Below are 26533 nucleotides of genomic sequence, written 5' to 3'. Positions count from 1 at the left end.
ACCCAAAACATCGAATTAATGGGTCATCCGCCGTATATTCCTGATTTGGTACCGAATGACTTCTTTTTATTCCCGTACGTAAAAAACAAACTGAGAGGTCAACGTTTTTCGACACCTGAAGAAGCGGTTGCGGCATTCAGGATGCATGTTTTGGAGGTACCTCATTCCGAGTGGCAAAAGTGCTTCGACAATTGGTTCAAACGCATGCAAAAGTGTATTGATCTTCATAGAGAATATTTTGAAAAACAATAAAGTGATTTTCGATGATTAAAATTTGTTTTTGTTCTCTAATCCCGACATATAAAAGGCACCCCTCGCACAAGTTTACTTTTATATTCAAGCACCCGAATACAGAATGAATGACTTATTACATTACTTATATAAAAAAAAGTGATGTCTAGGAAAAAAGTCTAACAGCCAACCCTCCTATGAAAAAGAATATTCAGAATTACGCGTGGAATTGGTAAAGCCGGTCGTATCTGTTGGTACTACCCAGATATTGAAGAAACAAATCAGACTTTTCAGCCAATTATCGTTAACAGATACGAGAGGAGCAGAAAAAATTCGTGGAAAAGATAGATAGGCGAAGGAGGAAAGCTTTTTTCTTTTCTTTAACCAACTGAAGCCAAGTACTTCTCCACCTGACCTTTCCAACGTAAAGTACCACGAGCTGGTATCGCATCGAATACTTTCCGAACCGGAGTGGCTGCATCCATTCCAAATACAATGGGCTACTCTAAATTTTTCTAGAGACTCTGAATAAAAAGAATGAAATGTTGATGAACTTTTCTTTTACTTTTTTTGCTAAATTAATTAGGCAACATTTAATGGCTGATTTCCCAAGGTTTTTTCTCTATTTTTATTATTTTTTTAATTATTTTGTTATGACTTTTTTTAATACTAACTCATCTTTAAATTCATAATTACTTGTGTAAAAAGTGGCAGTGTGTCTTGCTACGTTTATATATTTAATGAAGAGGCAGTAGCTCGAATCCAGTTGCTATTCCTACAAAGTAACCCAATGGCATTAAATAGAGACAGAGGAACTTCATCTTCGATTGCAGCATCTGCAACTGTTGCTTTTGGTTACCAATATCACGTACGAATGAAACATTCAAGCACGTATGCAATGAATTGAACGAATCGAAAAGTTGCAAGCCAGCAAATATGGAAATAAAAATATGCATTGATTTATCTAAGTCTAGCCTGCAAGAAAATTTCGATTGGTTAAGGGAGTATACAAAGACACAGCTTACGAAGAGAGAAATTGCCATATGTCAAAGCTAGTTAAAAGACTTCGAAAGTTGACCACCCATTTATTGCACCGCATTAATGCAGTCGTTATTGAAAGCAAAGAGGTTTTTACCAATAGAAACAACCAGTATATACAGTCTCTCTCAGAAGAAAATAACCGGTTTTTTTCTTATAACTTCAAGATATATTTCGCTCTGCTTTTTGCTGCGTAATAGTCTCACTCAAGGGCTACAACGCCAGTGCTAACTGAGGTTGGTGTCGTTCGAAACTTTCCCGTAAACGCAACCAAACAAAAATGAGTGAGAAATACACGAAGCGTTTCGAGGCGGTATTTTTATGGAAATAAGAAAATGGCGTCACAGTCATGAATTGGCTTTCTCAGTCCCTAGACGCCAACCCTATTGAAAATGTGTGGGGAATTATGAAAATGGATCTTACCAAAAAGCCAGTCCTCGACGAGCTGTCGACGAGAAGCAGAAAAGCTGGTTCAAAGCATGCCAAGAAGATGCCAAGCTATACTCGACAACGATGGAGACTACACGGCATTTTGAGTAATTGCGACTAGTAGTTTTGCACATACTTTTATTAAAAAGAAAATTTAAATATATATCTTTTATACTTCATTAATAATCGCGGTTCCTTTTTTCTGACACAGACTGTATTTGGTTAAAATTATTTTTTATGAAGTAATCAAAATATTCTCTCTCCGATTCGGACTACAATACATGAAACGGACTCTACATTTTTAAATAAAGCTCATTTTAGATCACCCATTAGGAAGTCATACAGAACTTCGCCAAGCGAAAATTAACCTTCGACTTTAGACATGGAGCTTCATAGATCACTAAGGTCTCTTGGCCGTCTTATCACTAGATTAATAATTTAATAAAGATTAATAATTTAAACATAATAATTTCGAATGGATTGTTTGGCCGATGTTATAATGGCGCATTATCCATGAGCAGAACTCTTCGCTTATTGAGCTGCAGTCTGGTGGCTTTGCATCGCTGCAGGGCATCTGAGCGGCAACTGCCGGCCTGGACTCATCTGAATACTTCTATATTAGGCTCATTTACTCTCCCGGTCACAGTGGCATAACAAGGAACTGCTGGGCTGACGAGCTAGCTAGACAGGGGACAGCTGATGGGAACTGATGGGAGTTCTCTTGGGAACCTATGGTGTATTTTTGGAAAGATGGGGCTCACGATAATTTAAAATAATTAGAGTTAGTACGCAAACGTGCAAAATCGTCAGATCCTTCTGTCCACGGGTAGATCGAGTTCGCTCAAGAGAACTTCTCAGGCTAAAAAATCCGGAGATTGCTTCAAGTCTTTGCTGCAGCAGCTGTCTGGAGGATAAGGTAAAATCAGCTCAACACCTTCTTTCACACAGCTGTTGTCCACGATAACTTGGGAAAACCGCTACGAGTACCAAGTTCAAGATGACACACATCAAGCATGTTTTATCTCCTAAGAGTTGGCTAATAAAAAGCATCGCAAAAACGTTTGTTCTCTTTAATTTATACATTAAAATAGCAAAATCCTAACTAAAAATCAACTGCTTACGCACCGAAAACGGTTTGTAACAAAGTTTCAAGAGCCCGCTGTTCCCACCAGGCAAGACTTGTTGACCGAGCCAAATAGGAAAAATTCAAGAACTAATTTCTAGAGGAAATCAAAGATCAACTTTTTTATTTAAAGGATTTCTGAAAAACCCACAACAGTTTAATAAAAATACGTTATTCTAATTTCTGTCGGCTTAAAACTGTAGGTCCCTCCATTTGTGGAGCAACATCAAGGCGCGCACCACAAATATGAGGAGGAGCTCGGCCGACCAGAATTGTACGCGCCATTTAGTATTATTATTATTTTTGAAGTGAAATTTCTTAGGCGTCGATGGACGAGCGAAAATGGAGAGTAAAATTTCAAGGACATGCGACGTTTTGGGCATTTTCGTTCCACGAGAGAGAAAAAAGATATAACGTAGAGGAACAGGAGAGAGAGAGAGAGCTATACCTTATATATATCTTAGATACACTTAAGGCTATTTTTCCTGAGTTGTTCCTTGTGGCTGCTAATTTCTGGTGAGAAATAACACTGCCTACTTTTTGGCACTTGTTTGTTGGTACAAACTTGTAGGAAATATATTTTTGGTGCCTACTTTTTGGCGTTATATTTCCTTGGTGTCTACTGTTTTGGGGCGTTTCTTGGTCCCAATTTTTTGGCGTTTTTTTTCTTTTTGGTGCCTACTTTTTGGCGCTTATTTTCGTTTCCTGGCTAGTGCTTGTGCGTACTATAAAGTGGTATCCATTCCGACGTCGGATTTATTGGTATTGCCTGATGGTAATTTGTGCCGTTGCTGCGGTCCCAGAATCGCTGCGTTTGTGTGGGTGATAAACGCTCAGAGTAGTGCGCGTTGTTGCCACGGGTTCTGTCCGGCATTTACCTACACCCCTCGACCCTTCTCTGTTTTTTGTAAATTTTGTCTATTTGTATTCTCTGCAAATGTTGTCAATTTATTTAGATGTATATTCTTTCTCCCTCTCTCTCATTCTCTCTCTGATCTCTACCTCTTTCTTTGTATGCCTTGAAAGTTTCATTTCTGTTATGTGTACTACGCTACATGCACTTTTTTTATTTTTGTTTTTCCTTAGCACTGCAAGTTGAAAGTTATTTGAGTTATTAATGAGTTTTATTTTCCCCATTAGTAAAATATGTTTACCCGGGCGTTCGTGCCACTTATGCATAGCGCTGGGCACGATGCCAGCACATGTTTGACGGCTTCATCTTCCTCACAACAAAACCTGCATTTTCCACTGCGGCTAGCACATCTACCTTCCTACAAAGCTTGCAACTTTCATTGGAGTAAATGCCCCATAGATATCTCGAAAGTTTCCATACAATCAATGCTTCGAGTCCCCACAGGAGCACCACTGCTTCCTACAGCCACTGCGCCATGCAATAGAACTAAAGATTCGAGTGATACATGGTAATTTAAATTATTTTTATTTTTAACTAATAATTTTAGTACTAATTTTAGTTAAATATTAGCCATTAAATAAATACTGATTTTATTGAAATTTCCGTAGTCTACCTTTCTGAAAACTTCTTTACTACTACTTTTGGTCCCTGCGGCTATTTCAAGCATATCAGCAGTAAAAATAGTCTCTTTTACCGATTATCTGCTTTATTTATTTCACTCCAAATGCATTAAGTGAAAACTTTGAACTGTTCACAGAAGTTTAACTGATGCGTTGTTGCTGCAAACACAGCCTCCATAGGAAACGACTACCTCAGATTTACTGAAAGGTGATGTAGCAGAAACGAAAAAAAAAACAGAAGAAAAAAATAATAGTGAAAGTGCTTAGCAAATGTACGACGAGGAAAGCAGCGCTACAAAAGTTGGTCTGATCCAACAACCAACACCCACCGATGGCGCTAAGTGTCAGTGAAGACTAACTTCAAGCGGAAATATTTGGCCAATTAAGTGAAACCGGATGAATGCTGGGAAATGTCGAGTTGATGAGTAGTGAAATGGTTGAATGTTGGCATTTATTAGTGACAGTTAATTTCAGGTGCCAAGAAAGTTGAGAAAATAATTTCATTGGGTCAATTAAAGTGCGGGAGGAATAGTTATTAAAACTAGATAATATATTTTAAAATAGTTTGGATTGGTAGATGGTTGATTGCTTAGCTAAATTTCCATTTATTTATTTCCTATTCATTAATACAATTTATTTTAGAAATCTCTTTAATTTTTCTTTGATTATTGCAATTTCACTGCTACCAGCATTGCCCCATAACTGCAATCGATCGAACTTTTGGTATTTAATTTTTTCTTTGTTTTTGCTTTTGTTCCTTTTTTATGGCACCCAGACCCTACCCCATAGTGGCAAAGTTTATTCCCTACTTTCGATACTCTTCGCCATTTATTACCTTATTTTCGTGAGAACTTGCAGCAACCAGCCGTTGCTGTTGCAGGCTCATTGCTCTCACACTATCAACAAACAGCAGCCATTCCTTCGCTCATTCATAGATTTATACAGCCGCTATGGTTATATCTGTGGCTATAATTGTGGCTGTGGTTGTGTCGGTTTGTTTGTGGCTATGTTTGCGGTGCAGATTAGCTTTGGGCGAAAAGTTTCATTGAAAAAACTTGCCACTTCAGTTTAGTTGCATGAAAATATCTTTTGCTTGTTCTTACGAATTTCCGCTAGCCAAATGTGCAACTTGCCAAACTTTTACTTGATTTCCGTTCATTAGAAATGTACTCATAAGTGAGTTTGTGTGTTTTCGTAAGGGAAACGAAGGAAGTGAAGGATGGTGACATGGCGTTAAACTTTGCTTGGTGTGAATGAAAACTTGTACGTAAATAAATTAGAAAAATAAAAAATCTTTTATTTTTCATTTTGAAACTTCATGCCAAATGGAATGATAAATGTAGCCATGTAGCCATTTCCAATATTTGAAAGACCAACAAAGTCGTGGGAATCAACGGACTGCCAGCTGAGCTATCGAACGTGGCAATGAGGAGCTTGTAAGCTGTGTCTGTGTAAGCTGTGCGCTCTGACGCATCCATAAGAGGGATGATACTGCAAACTGTGACAACTACCGCGGAATTAGTATTCTAAATATTTCGTGTACGGTTCTAGCCAATGAAATGTGCGAAAGACTGAAGCCCACCGTCAACCAATTGATTGGTCCTTAGCAGTGTGGCTGTAGAGCTGGAAACCCCACAATTGACCAGATACCCACAAACCGCCAAGACGCATGAAGGGAAAACCGATACACATCTTCTTTTAATTGACTTGAGAGCCGCATTCGACAGCCCGAGAGAGCTAACGTGGATCCTGCGATGTCTTAATTTGGTATCCTTGCAAAACTAATACGGCTGTGCACGATGACGTTGAGTAATACCAGCAGCGCCGTCTGAATTGGAAAGCAACTCCCCGAACCACTTGATACCAGTTTCAGACAGGGTGACTCGCTGTGATGTGGCGTATGCCAAGGATATTAAGATTATCGGCTGGAACAACCGCGCTTTAGTTCGACCTTTTCTCAACTGGATATAAAAGCAAAGTGCATGGCTCTGTTCGTGAACGAGGACGAAACGAAGTACCTCCTAACATCAAACAAACAGTCGAGCTTCTTGCGCATCGGAACCCACTTCACAATTTACATTTATGATTTTGAAGAGACTTCGGTTTTGATTTTCGTAAGAGACTTCGATTATTTAGGAACTAGCATTGACACCGACACCGTTCCCACGACCGTCGGTTCTACGTTACCAGAACGACCCGGAATTATTTCCGGCCGAGGACTGTCACTTCAGCAGCATTTTCCATATATGTATGGGGAATGTTTATGCTGCTACAACAACAATAAAAACACCGACAATAATGTAAGCCTTAAAATGCAACGAATAACCTCTCTTATCACTCTCTTAATGCTACTTTAGACTACGTAGGCAATTGAGTAGGAAAGTGCTCTCTCAACGAACAAAACTAACACTCTTCAAGGCTCTCATCATGCCGATCCTAACGTATGGCGCAGAAGCTTGGACGATGACAACATCCTATGAAGCGACGCTTGGAGTGTTTGACACAAAGATTCTAAGCTAGAAGAAGTAGATTGTTTGTTGGGAAGGGAGGTACTTGGAATAATTAGAATGATAAACTAGTGCGCTCCCGTTACCCAAGCGAGTCCGCCACACAAATAAAATAATCCGAAGTGTATGTTTAAGTTTATAGTCTTAAACTACGAGGGGCTCGAGCATAGTATCGTTACTGATGTCATCACAAAGAAGTGAGGGAACATCACAAAGAAAGAAAACCATAAGAAACTATTGACATATTACTTGGCGGGATAGAGTTACCATATTGAACAAATTGATAGGAGTAAGGAAAAATGCGAGGGCTGTTCAGTAAGTACCCGTGTTTAATGACAGAGGGCGTTACCGAGGGCATTCCTGAGGGAAGTTGGTATTGGCATCGTATGCTGCCGTCTATCAAACGACGACAAAAGAATCACACTGATTGATAGGCTAGTTAGGGTTTGGCAGCTATACGAGTAAGACTTGTTTCGTGATTTTCGCTAAGATGGCAAAAGAGCGGTATCGTTCAGTAATTCGCTTTTTGTTTTTGGATGGGAAAAAATGGGAGGAGATCAAGGGAAAGTTGGATGTTGTCTATGGGGACCCTTCGCCACCCATGATCACAATTAGATATTGGTAAAACGAATTTAAATGGGGGCGAACATCCGTTTTTAATGAGGAGGTACCAGACGTGGTTACCGAGGATATCATTCAAAAAGTCCACGACAAGATCCTAGCTGATCGACGAACGAAAGTGTGCGAAATAACAGAGGTCATAGCTGTGTCGACCGCAACGGCAATTCATATTTTATAAGATAAGTTGGCGATGAAAAAATTGTCTGCGCGGCAAGCAGTGTTGGCGCAATTTAAGCGAGATCCGAAGGAAGTTTTGCGTCGAGTTTTCACCGTTGATGAAACCTCGATTCATCATTATACATCGGAAACTAAGCTACAATGATAACAATGGATTTCTCCCGGTAAATCTGTTCCAAAGAAGGTGAAGACAGACCCATTGGCCAGATAAGTCATGGCGACGTTTTTTTGGGATGCGAACGGCGTCATCCTCATGGGCTTTTTAGAAAATGAAGGAACGATCAGTGGACAATACTACAGTGACTTATTGGACCGCTTTTACAAAAAGTTGAAGGAGACACGGCCGCATTTGGCGAAAGAGAAAGTGTTGTTTCACCACGATAACGCATCAGCATATTCATTCAGAATTGTCGCCGCCAACTGCATGAAATGCGTTATGAATTGCTGCTGCACCCTCCGTACCCACGCGATCTGGCTCCTTGAGACTTTTTCTTGTTCCCTAACATAAAGAAATGGTTGGATGAATGGGGGAAAAAATTTAGTTCAAAATACGAGGTGTGTCCAAAAATTATTGCGAATTTTGAATTTTCGCAGGTTACGTATATTCGAATTTCGATTTTTTTGTGGCGATATGTTGGTGCTCATGTCTCTCACTCATGCTGACGAGTTCGACCATTTTGAATGTTCTGTTAATTGTTGACAGCTGCGTTGCTTGCACAGGTTTCGGCTCGTTTTCGAATTTTACCTAATCAAAAAGATGGATCAAAGAACTTGTATCAAATTTTGTGTGAAAAACGAAATTAAATGCGCGAATGGATTCCGAATGTTGACTCTGTCATAGGGAAAAGCTACTTTGGACCAAAGCAACATTTATCAGTGGTACAAAATGTTCTCAAAAGGCCGAGAGGATGTGAACGACGAAAAGCGTGCCGGACGCCCGAGCACTTCAACAACAGACGAAAAAATTGATGAAGTGATTTGGCCAATCGTCGAGTCAACGTTGGAAAAGTTGCTGAGGACCTAGACATAACGATTGGCTCGTGCCATTCGACTTTTTTCAATAATTTGGGCATGAGACGGGTCACCGCAAAATTCGTACCAAAACTGCTCAATTTCGACCAAAAGCAGCATCGCATGAACATTGCTAGTGAGATGTTGGACTCTGTTCGCGACGACCCAAATTTGCTCCAGAGGGTCATAACAGGTGACTGGTGGTGAATCGTGGGTTTATGGTTATGACGTGGAAACCAAAGCTCAATCATCTCAATGGAAGTTGCCGCTCGAACGAAGATCGAAAAAAGCTCGCCAAGTTCTGTCGATTGTAAAAGTTTTGCTTCCTTGATTTTTGGGGCGGTTTGCATCAAGAGTTCTTGTCACAGGGTTAAACGGTCAATAAGGAAGCAATCCACTTGAAACCTCCAGATTTGTGGAAGAACGAAAATTGGCTCCTGCATCAAGCAGGGGCGTTGCTCACACATCGCTGCGTGTGGGTGACTTTTTGGCCAGAAACAACACACTAATGATGCCACAGCCACCGTATTCCCCAGATCTGGCCTTTTGGTGACTGGTGACTTTTTCTTGTTCCCGAAACTGAAGAGGCCCATGAAAGTACGACGCTACGCTACGATTGACGAGATAAAAACGGCATCGAAGGAGGAGCTGAACAAGATAAAAAAAATAATTTTTTGAAGTGCTTCGGAGATTGGAAAAAACTTTGGCACACGTGCATAATATCTCATGGAGATTACTTTGAAGAGGACAAAATATACATTAATGAATAAATAAGTAATACGCGATACATTTTCAACACACCTCGTAGGAAGTCATCGACGAGACATATACGTAGCTTGGAGAGTTCAAAAAATCCTATTTTTGGAGGGATTAAAAAAATGGCCGGAGCGTTGAGAGAGTTATATCTTTCTGAAAAGGGACTATTTTGAAATATAAAGATAAAAAAATTAAAAAAAAATTGTGTCTTCATCTCTAACACGTGTACTTATTGAACCCCCCTCTTATTTTACATAGTCACTACATTTACATCTCATCGTGCGATATGGCTAACTAAAGGTTTTTGAACACTTTGTAAATAAATGGCCGAAGGTCCTGGCAGTCAGTGCTCCTATTCTCGTGTTAAAGTAATTGTATTATTATACCACGTTTGTAAATAATAAATAAATAAATGCACGACATACAGCATTATTGGCTGGATTACTGTGCAACCATACACTAAATTTCCCTCTTCAAACAGAAAAAAACAAGTGGCATTCATATTTCCAAAAATTCTAATATCCATGAACTGATATGCAAATGCTTAGTATGTGTGTCAATATGTATCCCTTAACTAAAAATTGCAATTATGCAAAATTTGTCCCGCAATATTTAATAAAACGAAATTCAAATATGCACTCCCGTCGCCCCCCGAGCCAAAATTCCACTACGCAAACATCCACAAAATCGTGCCACCTAAGCATACAAAATCATATTAGTAGCAAACACCATAAAAGCCAACCCAAAATGGCACGCATGTTATGTTATTTGATGGCAATGCAAACACACATATGTACACAAGCACTGGCATACGTGGAAAGAAAACATACAACTCGCGCATATTTAATTAACAACTCACCTGACTCTCAGTGATGCTTACGCCGCGCTTCTCGTATTTGCTGCTCTGCTTACGCGACAATAAACCGCGCGTTTGGCTGGCGGCACCACAAATGACAACATCACCGCTGCTCATACCAACCACGCCCACTACAGGTGTACTCGTCAATGCAACGCCTGATAACGGTTGCGCGGTTTGTGTCTGCTGTAAATGATTGTGATGATGATTGATGTTATGCGCAGCCGTCTGCAGTGGATGATGATTATGTTGCACGTGATGATGATGATGATGGTGATGACTGCTCTGATGGGGATGCGGATGAGGATGTTGATGATGATACATGCTATTATGCAAACTCATGCTTTCGTCTTGCTGTTGTTGTGACTGTTGAAGCTGCTGCTGCTGCTGCTGCTGCTGCTGATGCTGTGGGACTGAATGGTGCGAAAGGCCGTGCGAACTACGCCACAAAGCGATGGCAATTTTGCTGTAAAGCACCTGTAAAGCAATTTTTTGTTTTTTTAATATACATAAATTGAAGGAGATTGACAAAATTTATTGCAAAGATTTAAGTGCGACAGTTTATTATATTAGATGCGGGTCGTATGCGTTTATTGCCAGGCTAGACAAGGTCATTAAATCAAGTATGTAGATGCTTTAATGAAAAGTATGCCATGACAATATTTAATAGACCCAACGGTTGCTGAACTCATACCGAACATCCGAGAGACGAAGTGCAATCGTTAGAAGTTTTGGCTGTAACGACGAGACGGGGAAATCAAAGTTTTTCTAAATGTCGATATCTACTTATAAAATAACCAGCTGCAGAAAAAGTGATGGACTGAATATATAATTGAAGGTACTCGTATACCATCTTTAATATTTTAGAAAAATCAATAAAATTTTATTCACATTTAAGGCGAAGTAAGGTACAAAGGATGTGACAAAAATAATGTTATAATGCACATACGCAATAACTGTTCCAAAAATATTTTGTTTTTTGGTAGAGCATACGAGGGTCGTTTGGAAAGTCCGTGCAAAATCAGAGAGATGGACTACTGGCGCGTGCAGGGGTTAAGTTTGAGCTGGAGGTGATGCCTCAGCGGACATCGCTTCATATAAAGGCTTTTCCAATAAGAGGTGTTATTTTGATACTCACAGAAAAATGCTATTTTTTACATAAATGATCGGATGTTTATTTCATTATAAAGAGGAAAGTATGCCCTTAATAGTGGAAAGTAATATAACACCAGGCAAATGACCCCCACGACCACGCTTACAGGACAATATCCTTTTCAAGAAGTTTTCCATAACCGAATTGCAAAGTGGCTGCCCTATGTCCTCGATAGCCTAAAGAATTCCATTTTTGAGTTCTTGAATCGACCCTGGGATGTTGGCGTAGACCTTCTCTTTCACGTGGCTCCAAAAAAAGAAGTCACAAGGTGTTAAATCACAAGATCTCGGTGGCCAATTGTGATCACCTCTTCGAGGGATAACATCGTCCGAAAACTTTTCCCGTAAAAGATCAATGGTTTCGCTACTTGTGTGGCACGTCGCGCCGTCTTGTTGAAAAAAAAAAAAAACGTTGTCCAGCTCAATACCATCCAATTCCGGTCATAAAAAATCGTTCATCATCTCTCGATTACGATAGATAACACCTGGGCTTACATTTAGTTATTCAGCAATGAATGAGCCAAGCGTACCCTGCTGAATATTACCAGGAAAGGCTTCGGGAGAGGAAGAGTCATGACATCCAAAAACGTGGAAGTACTGATGCTGCAGATCTCACTTACTCAGCGACACAGAGATGATATCACTAAAATAATCAAATCCGGAAAGACGTTCAAAATTCAACTAAACAATAAGTTAAACTGGAGTAGACCTGCATTTGAAAAGAAACTGCAGTAGGTGTTTCCTACACTGGTAAGCAGACGGCTCGAAGATCCTCTAGAAGGCAGAGGCGCCAAAACCAAGCGCTCTGTACCGATGGACAGTTTTCCAAGCATCTTCCCAGCGAAGATGTATGCCATCTGCCTCTGTGCAGAAATCAGTTTAGACGGGGATCTCCGGAATGAGCACATTGTCATTCTAAGCGAAGGTCCGACAGCACTCAAAGCGGCATTGTTATCCTCTGAGGATAAATCCTCTCTTGTCCTTGAGTGTATCGAGAAACTGAAATTATTAGGAATGCACAATCGCATCCAGCTCATTTCAGTATCAGATGGGTATAACTCGGAACGAAGTAGCGGACACATTTGCAAGAGAGTCTGCAGTCTCGTTACCAATAGGACCCAAACTCCTCCTTGCTATGGGGCAACACACTATCAAGGAGAAACTTAGGAGTGAAGAGCTAGGGCTAAGAGAGGTTTGCAATAGTGCTACGCCAAGCGAAATCTTTACTGGAAGGGTACAATGAAAATAGCTTCAAAAAACTCATAACCCTCCTCAAGGATAAACTGAGAATGCTAACAGGCATTCTCACAGACCACTACACCTCCGCATATCATTGGGCATTGGGACTCCAATGCACCTTCTCCTGGAATTTAGCGCTATAGCGCGGAGAAGGTTAAGACATCTTGGCCAACTGCAACCATAAGAAAGGCACATATCGTCGTCCCCTTTCTGTGTTAACCTCGTATCTACAAAATCATAATTTTCAGTAAATCGAAAAAAAATGTTTAGAGTTACTTAACTTCTATGAAAAGTTAAAACTTATTTGATACGATACTTATAGTAGATACGAGGTTTTTGAATTCGAACGTGTAGATACGAGAAAAATAGAAACGCTCTCAAAAAAATTCAGGAGTGCTAGGAGTGTTTTTCACTAAAAATCTCAATTTCAAAAAAAATTAAGTTACAAGGTTAACACAGAAAGGGGACGATATGCTCAATCCAACCCAGCTTCATCCCGAGTTTAATAAGGGGACTAAGTCTGGATGAGGTTCTGCGATGAGTGGACAGCACAAAATACCATATGATCGAAGAGCAAATCTCATAAAGAATCTAATCTAATCTACTCTCTTGGAAGAACACATACCTAGGTTCAACCAGATCGGTCTATAGCTTTTGTATTTGGCATTCGTTTGAATCGAGTGAGTCGAGTGATTTTGAAAAAAGTCCTTTCGGCTACGACAACGCAGCAGCTCAAGCCTCAGCAGTTGTGGACGCAAAATTAATAGAAATAGGATTCCAACTCGTTACAAATCCCTCTATACTACAGTTTTGGCTATCTCGGATCGCTTGGATAATTTTGTGATTCCTAATTTTAAGAAATCGTTGGCGGGAAAAAGTTGTATTCAAACGAGGAGGTGATTGCAGAAGTGAATAGCTATTTTTCAGACTTGGCCCAACCCTGTTATTTGGAAGCGAGCAACAAACTAGAACAGCATTGGACGAAGTGCATAAGACTATGGAGACTAAGGTAGAAAAATAAAAAACGTTTATCACAATCAATTAAGCAATTTTTATTTTGTCACGAACTTTTCAAACGACCCTCGTACGTATAAAGAGTAAGAGCCAAATTGTGCCACGAAAATGGCTTTTCAGAAAGTCCCGACCAGAGCGTCACCTATAAAGTGAATTTTTTAATAATTTTTCAAAGTGGCCTCTACCGATATGCTGCATTAATTTTTCAATTACAAAGAGAGAGATAAATAATTTTTAATAAATACGTGAGTTTTAGTTCCAACACTTACCGTCATTACCAGCAGCGGTATAACATAGAGAAGAACAAAATTGATCATATCCAATATTACCGAGTTGAACATCATGCGATCAAGCACACAAATCTCTTCCTCTTGCCCATCTTTGGTATGAATATTCTTGATGGTTTTGCTAAATATGAATTTTGGCGTGGAATAAATTGCTGAGGCGACCCACACGACTAAGATGGCCAACTGGAAAGAAATAGCAAAAAATATTTATAGTAGTAGAAAGTTTTATTGTTATTATATTATTTTTTATTTTTTATTTTTGTTTTTTATTATCATTTTTATTATTCGTGGGGCATATATACAGTATTACTCTAACTTAATTGCTATTTAGAAAGCTTTGAAATGAAATTAATTAAGAGCAGCGGCCACTGTAGCCACTGTGATTGACTACCACAACATACTTAAAACCCATAGTAGGTATCTTTTTAATTTTATTTTTTTATTAACGATTCTTACGCTAAGCTGACAACACAGATTCGATAAGCTGCATAGTTGAGAACTGAGCGAAAAATTGACTTTGGCACAGAAAAGCTCACGACCGACCAATTAGAGGTATGTTTGCCCCCTTTTTTTAGGTAGGTTCGGTTAGGTAGTGCTGACTGATCTGTACAAAGAAATCACTCAGTCCCCTAAAGGTCCATTGTGTTACCAGTGCTATGTATTTGGGGTTGATTATTATTTTTTTAGCTTTTTTTAACTAGCTGATTAGTCACTTGATTTCTCTCATCCTTCACAGGTTAGGTAAGAGCCATATGAAAGTCCGTAGTTCTACGTAAGGACATTAGGACGAGGAAGGTTTAAAAATGGTTCGAAATATAACGCAAGTTTTTCGTTTGAAGCCTTTACATGTTAATCATCAATTGCACGATAGATAATCCACTGGGTTCCAAGACTCAGACTACTAGCGGCATCAATGATTATTCCAAAGTAGGCGAAGTCTTATATTACTTTAAACTTTGTGTGATTGTAGTAATTACAACTTCTGTCTCTCGCCCCCTTCACGAAGGAAAATAAATGAGGTTCCCGTGTCGCACATTCATATCACAACGGACTATAAGGTCGAAGTGAGTTGGTTGTACAGATGGACTACCACCGTAACCTAACATAACCAACTCCCACACCCAGTTAGATCCCTTCGCTCTGTTTCTTTATTCAGTATGAGAGAGGCCGCTCAGTTGATATTAGTATAACAAATCCTGTCAGTTTCAGCGGCATACACCAAAAGTTGTACACCCTTAGAATCCCATACTTAATTAGCTCTAAAGTCCGAGTAATATTTTTCAGTATTACAAGGTGGTGCAAAATTGATCACCTAATTTTTTTAATGAATAAAAAAATTAAATTGAATCTTGGAATCTCTTAACGGATGAGCTCTAAATCCTGAGCAATGGTTTCAGTATTACAAGGAGGCGCAAAAAAAATCATCTAATTTTTTTTACCAAATTAAAAAACTAATTTTGAATCTTAGAATCTCTTAGCGGCTTATCTCTAAATACTGAGCAATATTTTTCAGTATTATAAGGTGGCGCAAAATTAATCATTTAATTTTTTTTACTAAATAAAAAAATGATTTTGAACCTTAGAATCTTTTAGCTCTAAGTCCTGAGCAATGCTTTCAGGAATACAACGTGGCGCAAAATTAATCATCCAATTTCTTTACTAAATAAAAAAATTGTTTTGAGTCTTAGAATCCCTTAGCAGATTTGCTCTAAAGCCCAAACAATATTTTTCAGTATTACAAGGTGGTGCAAAATTGATCACCTAATTTTTTTGACTGAATAAAAAAATTAGATTGAATATTGGAATCTCTTAACGGATGAGCTGTAAAGACCAAGCATTGTTTTTCAGTATTACAAGGTGGCGCAAAATTAATCATCCAATTTCTTTACTAAATAAAAAACTGATTTTGAATCGTAGAATCTCTTAATGGATTAGCTATAAGGCCCGAGCAATATTTTTCAGTATTACAAGGTGGCGCAAAATTGATCATCTAATTTTTTTTACTGAATAAAATAATTAAATTGAATCTTCGAATCTCTTAACGGATGAGCTCTAAAGACCAAGCATTATTTTTCAGTATTACAAGGGGGCGCAAAATAAATCATCCAATTTCTTTACTAAGTAAAAAACTGATTTTGAGTCTTAGAATCTTTAGCGGATTAGCTCTAAAGCCCATGCAATATTTTTCAGTATTACAAGGTGGCGTAAAATTAATCATTCAATTTTTCATAAATTTTTTAAAATAACAAAATGGTTTTGTGTGATGGAAATCTTTATTTTAACATTTCATGCTGCCTGGTTGCCATGGTGTCGATTGGCGTACGACGCCATTTTCAAATATTATAAATCTTCCGATAGGGTGATTAATTTTGCGCCACCTTGCAGAACAAAAAATCGACTGCTTAACTTTTACTACTAACCCGATTCTTTAATAACAATTCCTGTAATCCTATTCAGCAGTTCTACTTGGAAGATGCTCTCATGATTTCCCAGTCTACATGTTTGGGCAACAATCAAAGCGTTAGAATACTTGTGTTCATTCCATAGAGGGAGAAAGACTGCTCACATATCATTTGCTTCACTGACCTTCATTCCCTTGTAATTGAGAAACTGACACAAGTTAAACTCCACGTTGATGCTTTAGTTGGCTATGAGAAATTGCGTACCTAATGAAATTCTGCCCAAAGCAATTTTAGCTACCACTTCCACTCTATTTCGTAATTTTTGCATAAAAATTTATTGTCCCATTATTAGCACGAGAGTAGAGTAATTACCAAAAATGCTTATTAAGCTGTTAACTGTTTGACGAATACTTTTCTTGCATAAAAATTAGCACGAACATCACCAATTTATTGCTGTTACAAATGTATTGTAGATGTTTAATATGTAGCATTCAAGTTCACTGGCTACTTAAGCGTTTCATTGCTAGACACTACTTAATATTCTTTTCGTTATTTTTTGACTTACTCTTTTACTCTCGCTATTTAATTCGTCTACTTCTCAATTTACTTCTTCGCTGCTTTTCGCTTACTCAACTCCTAATAAAGAAATAATGAAGCGAATCGAAACTTTTCCAACGCACCAAGTAAAAGATTGCAAACATTAATCCAAGAGCAATTTTTCAATTAGGCGCAGACATTGCTTGCAGATATTTGCATGCAAAAGCAGCATCGCAAATTGAAATAATAAGGATAAAAAGTAATACGCGGGGAAAGTGCAAACAGTAAACTAATTTTCTATAAACAAACATTGCTTAAGAAATTCGCATTTTCAATTGCAGTGGACGGGGTATTATACAAATACAACCCGTCAGAATAATTTCTTAAGTAAATGAACACAAAATTAAATCTGTAAAATTGAGTAATAAAGCGAGTATTTATTATGCGTTTTAAGATTTTCACTAAGAAATGAACTCTACAGGTCTGTTAATTTTCACAAATAAAAAGAATTGCCGCCGCAATAAAGTTTTAAACCTGCTTAACATATTTGTGTTACAGAGCATTTGTTTGTTATTTTTGTTTGCAGATGACTAACAGAGCTCTGCGTCGTTTTATGTAAAGAGGCGCGTCTTGTTTTCGTGAATTTTTTTACATTTCATTTATTACCACGAATATATATTTATACTCAAAAAAAAAAAAAAAAAATGTTGATTTATGCAGGAAAACTCGATTTTATAAAAATTCATTAACTATTCCTTTTTTTTTTAGTATGCGTATAACTCCGGCTCTGATTGCGCCTGAAAGCATCCTGTATAAGAGAACAACTTTATAGTACAGGCATCGCTGTCGATATAACATTTGCTGTTATGGGAGCAAAGTTGAGTTAGCAGCTCAGCTTTTCAATTCTGTTACCAACTCAATTATGGTTAAAACTTGGTTAAGTTTCGAAAATAACAAACATTTCTCTAGCAATTGAGTTAATTCAAACAGCTGTTTTATATTTTATGTTATTTGATTGTATATTCATATTTATATTTACAGTCATGTGAAAGATAATATGGACACACAGAAATATTTCATACAAATATAAATAAAACCATTATTTTCAGTTATTTCAGGTTAGTATTTTATTTTTAAACTAGCAAACCCGGCCCCCTTCGCTGGGCACACTAAAATAGAATAGATATGGTTTAGAAGAGAAAATATATGATTTTCATATTATTTATTTCTTTATTCTTAATTCAAGCGCTTTGGCATAAACAATATTTTTTGTTTTTCTATTTGTTTTTGAGTAAATATAAAATATAAATTGAAAATCAGGAAAAAAGAAGATTGTTTTTAAATCTCAAATCAACGCATATGAATAAACAATCGTCTTTTTTCCTGATCATCCATGAATTTTTCGTTTCAATTTATATGTTTTATTAAGCATTGGAGCTTTTTTAACCATTATCCATTATTTTTCAAAAAAAAAACGAAAAAAATTTTCTTTCCCGGAAACACATAATTTCATTCGGATTTCACATTAAATTCTCAAATTTCGTAAGAAATTATTCACTGTTCCAAAATCCACTCCAAAAAAATTCACAAACAATTTTTACATGTTGCACTTACGTTTTTTCCTTATGGCATCCAAATCAGAAAGAAATATTGACACATTGTAACTCACACTGTCAATTTGACAGTTCAGTTCCGCCCCAAGCGTTAAAAAAGTAAGCGACATTATGGCTGGTTCAAAAGAACGCTGTACCCGGTGCCACTGCTCCGAATTACAACCAAACTTTACGAAACCCATTTTCAATACATACTTAACAATGTGCATAAGTTTGGTTTAATTCGGTGCAAAGACACGGCGGGTCCACGTTTTGGGATATATTTCGAGACCCTAGTCATCAATAGGTATGAAAATTACCCCGTATTAAAGCACTTATCAACAGCTTTCATTTGATACCCATATTGTACATACACAACCAAAGGCTACCCGGGTCCACGTTTTGACCTATATCTCGAGACCCCAGTCGCGGAGCGGCATGAAAAATACTCTGTACTAAAGCATTCACCAACAGCTTCCAATTGATATCCATATTGTACAAACACATTCTAGGGTCCACGTTTTGGTCTCTATCTCGAGACCCTAGTCACGGAGCGGCATGAAAAATACTGTGGACTAAAGCATTCACCAACAGCTTCCATTTGATACCCATATTGTACATACACATCCGAAGGCTACCCGGGTCCACGTTTTGACCTATATCTCGAGCCCTATTTCCAAAATAAAATATAATCCATGTTACTCGTGGATGATGTAGCTTTCGAATGGTGAAAGAATTTTTAAAATCGGTCCAGTAGTTTTTGAGCCTATTCATTGCAAACAAACCAAGTTTTCCTCTTTATAATATTAGTATAGAAAATAGGCCAATAATATAGCTTAAAAATAATAAAATAAAATACTCAAATTCTTTGAAAACAATTACAATAAACAAAATTTTAAAAGCTGGGACAGCTACAAAAGTTCAACATTTATAAATTGTTTATAAATTAAATTATTTTCGCTTTTTAATATTTTGTTGCACAGCCTTTGCTTTGCATAAGACCCATGCACCGTCAAGGCATGGAGTGAACCAACTTACGGCATGTGGCCTGAGGGATACTTTCCCAAGCTTCCTTTATTATTGACCAGAGTTGGCCTTTGTTGGTCGCTTTTTTCCCTCTCAAAGCTACCTTTACATGTTGCCACAAGTTCTCAATGGGATTTAGATCCGGTGATTGAGAAGGTCAATCCAGTATGTTTATTTTGTTATTGGTAAACCATTTCTTGGAGGATGGTTCCATGTGTAGAAGTCCACGCAAGTGGGGAAAGTTACTGATCGCCATTCACTTGGGTGTGGCCAGGACGATTCTTCTACATATGGTTCAAGCAGCTCACAACGGCCGTGATTAGCCCACGTATCCTCTGGGTAGCTTCCGAACACCCGTTCGGGAGTGAGCTAACGTGAGAAGGCGAAGCATTCCAGGATAGCTGGTTGTGCGCTGGGTTTGGGACCCGCCACTTAAAAATCCCCCCCCCAATGAAAAGAATTAACAAGCCTCGGATGAGAACTGCCTTTACTGATGACGACCCCTGCAAACGAAATAAGGAATATGATTTGAGGGCATGCACCTGGAATGTCCGGTCCCTTAATGGGGAAGGTGCCTCTGCCCGGCTGGTTGATGTCCTCGTGAGAGTAAAGGCTGACATCACTGCCATCCAAGAGATGCGATGGACGGGGCAAGGTAAGAAAACCATAGGACCTTGCGACGTCTACTACAGCTGCCATGTAAAGGAGCGCAAATTCGGTGTCGGATTTGTTGTGGGAGAGAGACTTCGTCGCCAAGTACTGTCGTTCACTCCGGTGGACGAGCGTCTCGCAACAATCCGCATCAAAGCCAGATTTTTCAACATATCGCTAATTTGCGCCCACGCCCCGACGGAAGAGAAGGACGATGCGACCAAAGATTCCTTCTATGAGCGCTTGGAACGTTCCTATGAGCGCTGCCCCCGCCACGACATAAAAATCGTGCTTGGCGACTTCAACGCCAGGGTGGGCAAGGAGGGAATTTTTGGTCCCACAGTCGGAAAATTCAGCCTGCACAACGAAACATCCGGTAACGGACAGAGGCTGATCGACTTCGCCGGGGCCCGAAACATGGTAGTCTGCAGCACCAGATTCCAGCATAAAAAGATACACCAAGCTACCTGGCTGTCTCCTGATCGGAAAACGCGAAACCAGATCGATCATGTTGTGATAGATGGAAGACACGCTTCTAGTGTATTAGATGTACGCACGATCCGAGGACCCAACATCGACTCGGATCATTACCTTGTTGCAGCCAAGCTGCGCACCCGCCTCTGTGCAGCAAAAAACGTACATCTACCTGCGCAAAGAATGTTCGACATCGAAAAGCTGCAATCACAACAGACAGCCAGAAGATTCGCCACTTGACTCTCACTCCTGCTCTCGGAGAGCACTGCCCAACAAACCGGCATGCGCGAGCAATGGAGCAACATTTCTCGTTCCCTACGTACCGCCGCCGAAGAAGAAATCGGATTCCGGCGAGCCCGAAAAAACAATTGGTACGACGAGGAATGTCATGCTGCCGCAGAAAGAAAGGATGCCGCCTATAGAGCCACGCTGCGATCGGGCGCAACGCGAGCCATGTGGGATCGCTACAGAGAGCTGAAAAAGGAAGAGAGACGTATTATCCGACAGAAGAAACGAGAGGCCGAAATACGTGAGTGCGAGGAGCTTGAGATGCTGGCCAATAGGAACAACGCCCGAAAATTTTACCAGAAAGTTCGGCGGCTTACAGAAGGTTTTAGGACCGGGGCGTTTTCCTGTAAGAACAAAGACGGTGATCTGGTGACTGACGTGCAGAGTAATCTTAAATTATGGAGGGAACACTTCTCGAACCTGTTAAACAGTGACAGCTGCGCATGTCATAGAGAATGTGAAGATCCCGATACCCCAATCGTTGACGACGGAATTGTCGTTCCGTTACCCGATCATGACGAGGTGAGAATAGCAATATCACGGCTAAAGAACAACAAAGCCGCGGGCGCCGACGGACTGCCGGCTGAGCTATTCAAACATGGCGGCGAGGAGCTGGTAAGGTGCATGCATCAGCTCCTATGCAGAATATGGTCGGATGAAAGCATGCCTGCCGATTGGAATTTAAGTGTGCTCTGCCCAATCCATAAGAAGGGCGATCCTGCAATTTGTGCCAATTACCGCGGGATTAGTCTTCTAAATATCGCCTATAAGGTTCTAGCGAGCGTATTGTGTGAAAGGCTGAAGCCCACCGTCAACCAACTGATTGGACCTTATCAGTGTGGCTTCAGACCTGGAAAGTCTACCATAGACCAAATATTCACAATACGCCAAATCTTGGAAAAGACCCATGAAAGGAGAATCGACACACTCCATCTTTTCGTCGACTTCAAAGCTGCATTCGACAGTACGGAAAGGAGTTACCTGTATGCCGCGATGTCTGAATTTGGTATCCCCGCAAAACTAATACGGCTATGTAAGATGACGTTGCTTAACACCAGCAGCGCCGTCAGAATTGGGAAGGACCTCTCCGAGCCGTTTGATACCAAACGAGGTTTCAGACAGGGTGACTCGCTGTCGTGTGACTTCTTTAACCTGATGTTGGAGAGCATCGTACGAGCCGCAGAACTTAATCGCTCAGGCACAATTTTTTATAAGAGCGTACAATTGCTGGCGTACGCCGATGATATTGACATCATCGGCCTTAACAACCGCGCTGTTAGTTCTGCCTTCTCCAAACTGGATAAAGAGGCAAAGCGAATGGGTTTGGTGGTGAACGAGGACAAAACGAAGTACCTCCTGCCTTCAAACAAACAGTCGGCGCACTCGCGTATCGGCACCCACGTCACTGTTGACAGTTATAATTTTGAGGTTGTAAAAGACTTCGTGTATTTAGGAACCAGCATTAACACCGATAACAATGTCAGCCTTGAAATCCAACGTAGAATCTCTCTTGCCAACAAGTGCTACTTTGGACTAAGTAGGCAATTGAGCAGTAAAGTCCTCTCTCGTCGAACAAAACTAACACTCTACAAGACTCTCATCATGCCCGTCCTAACGTATGGCGCAGAAGCGTGGACGATGACAACATCCGATGAAGCGACGCTTGGAGTGTTCGAGAGAAAGATTCTGCGTAAGATTTTTGGACCTTTGCACGTTGGCAACGGCGAATATCGTAGACGATGGAACGATGAGCTGTATGAGCTTTACGACGACATAGACATAGCGCAGCGAATAAAGATCCAGCGGCTTCGTTGGCTGGGTCATGTCGTCCGAATGGATACAAACGCTCCGGCTTTGAAAGTATTCGATGCGGTACCAGCTGGTGGTAGCAGAGGAAGAGGGCGGCCTCCTCTGCGTTGGAAAGATCAGGTGGAGAGGGACTTGGCTTCACTTGGAGTGTCCAATTGGCGCCGGTTAGCACGAGAAAGAAACGACTGGCGCGCTTTGTTAATCTCGGCCAAAATCGCGTAAGCGGTTATCGCGCCAATTAAGAAGAAGAAGAAGAAGAAGAAACCATTTCTTGGCCAGCTTCGATGTGTGCTTCGGATCGTTGTCTTGCTGAAACACGCATCGAAGTGCAATATTATCCTCCGAATAAGGCAGCATTACCTCATTTAAAATAGTACAATAAGTCGCAGCTGTCATTTTCTCCTCGATTCGGTATACCGCACCAACACCTTAGTAGGAGAAACATCACCATACCATAATTGAGCCTCCACCATGTATGGTTTTAATTGTATATTGCGGTTTGAAAGCGGTGTGCACTGGCCTGCGAACGTGTTGGGAACCACAGTTAGAATAAAACATATTAAATTTAGACTCATCCGACCACAGGATATTCCGCCATTTCTGCACTGACCAGTTGGTATGCTCGTTCGCAAAAAATAACCTTTAAGTAATATTGTTTTTTGCTGCCGTACAATTTAGTAAAGCTCGTGTCCCTATTATTTTTCACATGACTGTATATTTATATTTATATTTATATTTATATTTATATTTATATTTATATTTATATTTATATTTATATTTATATTTATATTTATATTTATATTTATATTTATATTTATATTTATATTTATATTTATATTTATATTTATATTTATATTTATATACAAGGTTGGCTTATAATGAAGGCAAGTTTTAGGATCTTAATGTAGTTGTTAGCATCTGTTATTTTCAAGTAATTAAGAATATGCAATTTCATTTATTACATAAAATATATATTAATGCTAAAATAAAACAAAAACAATTGTTTGGAAAATTTTCAGTTGTAGTTGTCAAAAATTAAATAGTTTCATTCTCTTCTTTGTATAAAATGACTCTGAAAGTATTACGCCAAATATGTTTATCAGCAGCCGATCAAAAAATTTAGTCAATCACTGCAGGCTGTGTCAGTTATAGCTAACCAGGCAGTCGAATAAACATGTCAATCACCCGTTTGCATTATGAATTCGTAGCATTTGCTCATAACCGTGAGGATTTATTGCTATTTGCGTCTACTATGGCAAGTAATATGCGATATGATCACAAAAAAACACTTCATCAAATGAAAAAATTAAATTCCTTTGACTTTCATCAATCATCACTGACAATGTATACGCGTAGGTGACTCCACCCACACACCCAAGGCGTTGATGGAAAATTTTGTATCGTCTCCAAGACACATTGCATTTACAATACGAATTTCACTGTTAACTTGGAATTTGGTTGGCTGTTGGGTGAGCAATGTTAGGTGAAACTTTCAAGGCAGACAAAGAAAGAGGGATAGACCCGAGAGAGAATGGGAGAGAGAGAGAGAGAGAGAGAGAGAGGAAGAATATTTATCTAAATAAATTCACAACATTTGCAGAGAATACAAATAGTCAAAATTTACAAAAAAACGGAGAAGGGTCGACCGGTGTAGGTAAACGCCGGACACAAACCGTGACAACAACGCGTACTACTCCGAGCCGGAATGAATAGCACTTTATAGTACGCACAAGCACTAGCCAGAAAATGGAAATAAGCGCCAAAAAGTAGGCAAAAAAAAACGCCACAAAAAATTAGAACCAAAAAACGCCCCAAACAGTGGGCACCAAGGAAATATATTATAACGCCAAAAAGTAGGCACCAAAAATGTATTCCCTACAAATTTGCACCAACATACAAGCACCAAAAAGTAGGCAGTGTTATTTCTCGCTAGAAATTAGCAACCACAAGGAAAAACTAAGGAAAAGTTGCCTAAAGTGTATCTAAGATATATGTAACGTATAGCTCTCTCTATCAGTTTCCTATACGTTATATCTTTTTTCTCTCTCGTGGAACGAAAATGCCCAAAACGTTGCATGCCCTTGAAATTTTATTCTACATTCTCGCTTGTTCATCGACGCCTAAGAACTTTCACTTCAAAGAGAGCGTACATGTTTCGTGAATTCATCGAACACTGAAATATTATTAGAGTTTTTGTAGGCGATAGTTTTTACAAATTGTCACAGTTTAGTTCGCAACTTTCAATTTTTTTTACTTAACTGAACGCCATAAATACTTTTTAGCTATTACTATTTTGCGTTCTTGTAAGGGTTGACCAGACTGGAGGTTCTTTTTCGACCAGGATTTTTTTTGACAGATCACACGTGTTAGGTGTTATATCCGTACGTAAGAGGTGTTATAACCGTAAAATATCATTGGTTTCATAATTTGTGGTTAAATAATTTTGTTCATTATTTCTTGGTATTTCATCATGAAAAGACCTACGCCTCAGTAACGTTTGAAAATCGTACGATTAAATTACGAAAATCGACGCTCTGGGGAAAAGGGTTCATAGCGCTCATGCCGACTTATGTTGTACATAACCACTCAGCGATCAGGCCCATTTTTAGCTTAATGACTAGGTCAATAAACAAACTTGCCGTATTTGGGCTGAAGAGCAACCCAAAGCCTTTCACAAAAAGCCATTACATCCATTGAAAATAACCCTTTGGTGCGGCCTATTGGCTGGAGGAATTATTCGCCCATATTTCTTCAAAGTCCAGACTATCGCCAATATAACAGTGAATGGCGAACGTTATCGCGCCTTGATAAACCACTTTTTGATACCACACAACAAAAACGTGTGATATCACACCTTCGGACTATTTTTTATGGGGGCATGTAAAGTGTAAATACTTTGTGGATATACCAGCTTCGATTGAGGCATTACCGACTCAAGTCCAGTGTGTCATTCATTGGTGTTTACGGATGCCTGAATTACGGTGCAGTTGCGGCCAACATTTGAAAGGGATTAACTTCAAGAAATGAATGTCATGAATGGTTACCTCTGAATTGATCATCCTTTGCTTGTTCTGATATATGCCTCTCTCGGACCAAATATTGGCAAACTCTCAAAAATTCTTAATACTTCTTGTTCGGTGTCGGATTGAGCTCCTCCTCCTATTTATGGCGTGCGTTTAGAGGTTGTTCCACAAATGGAGACTCTAACAATTTTAAACTGACTCCAACGCAAATAGTTTCTTTTTCGTTACAGAGGTTATTTTTGTTGCCCACCGAGGGTCGACAGCTATTAGAAAAAACTTTTTCTATCATTTTGCTGTTTCATGCACGAAGATCCTGCATGGTAGTCACGCACCAACCCTTTCAGCTACGGCGGCTGCCGCTACTTAACCAGCCATATTCAACTTTGTGTCTCATACTTACTCCCTCTGAGACATCCTTGCAATCCTCATTACTATGCAATAAGCACAGCATAGTGTTCAGTATACAATAGCAATAAAGTGCTAAGATTTTAACAATAAAATCCAAAGGAAAGAGAGAAATGAAGCTTACCGAAAGCAAACTCTTTCAGTCCTTAGTCACCCATATCTCCAACTTTCGACACTACTTGGAGCAAATAATGCATGTAAATACACACTTTTGGCTCTCCTTTTCCTGATTGCATGTATACATCTTATCAAGCAGAAAGCAAACAATTATTGTTGTATTATATTTTGCACATATATTCTCGTTCTGATAACACTAATTACAGATCTCTGTGGCGTAATTTTCGATCATGTG

The 26533-nt window shown here is 39.3% G+C and overlaps 1 protein-coding gene across 2 annotated transcripts in view; it reads right to left on the bottom strand.

Moving 5' to 3' along the window:
* Positions 1 to 26533, bottom strand: part of LOC128863375 (trissin receptor) — a 189073-nt gene that overhangs the window by 60612 nt on the left and 101928 nt on the right. For both annotated transcript variants that reach the window (XM_054102503.1, XM_054102504.1), the window contains exons 4-5: positions 13957 to 14157; positions 10286 to 10759 (exon numbers count right to left, since the gene is read on the bottom strand). In XM_054102503.1, the coding sequence (XP_053958478.1) occupies positions 10286 to 10759; positions 13957 to 14157 (675 nt within the window). The remainder of the gene's footprint in view (positions 1 to 10285; positions 10760 to 13956; positions 14158 to 26533) is intronic.

This window comes from Anastrepha ludens, chromosome 5 (genome assembly GCF_028408465.1).
Source record: "Anastrepha ludens isolate Willacy chromosome 5, idAnaLude1.1, whole genome shotgun sequence".
Taxonomy (NCBI): domain Eukaryota; kingdom Metazoa; phylum Arthropoda; class Insecta; order Diptera; family Tephritidae; genus Anastrepha; species Anastrepha ludens.
This window is presented reverse-complemented; position numbering and strand designations above follow the sequence as displayed.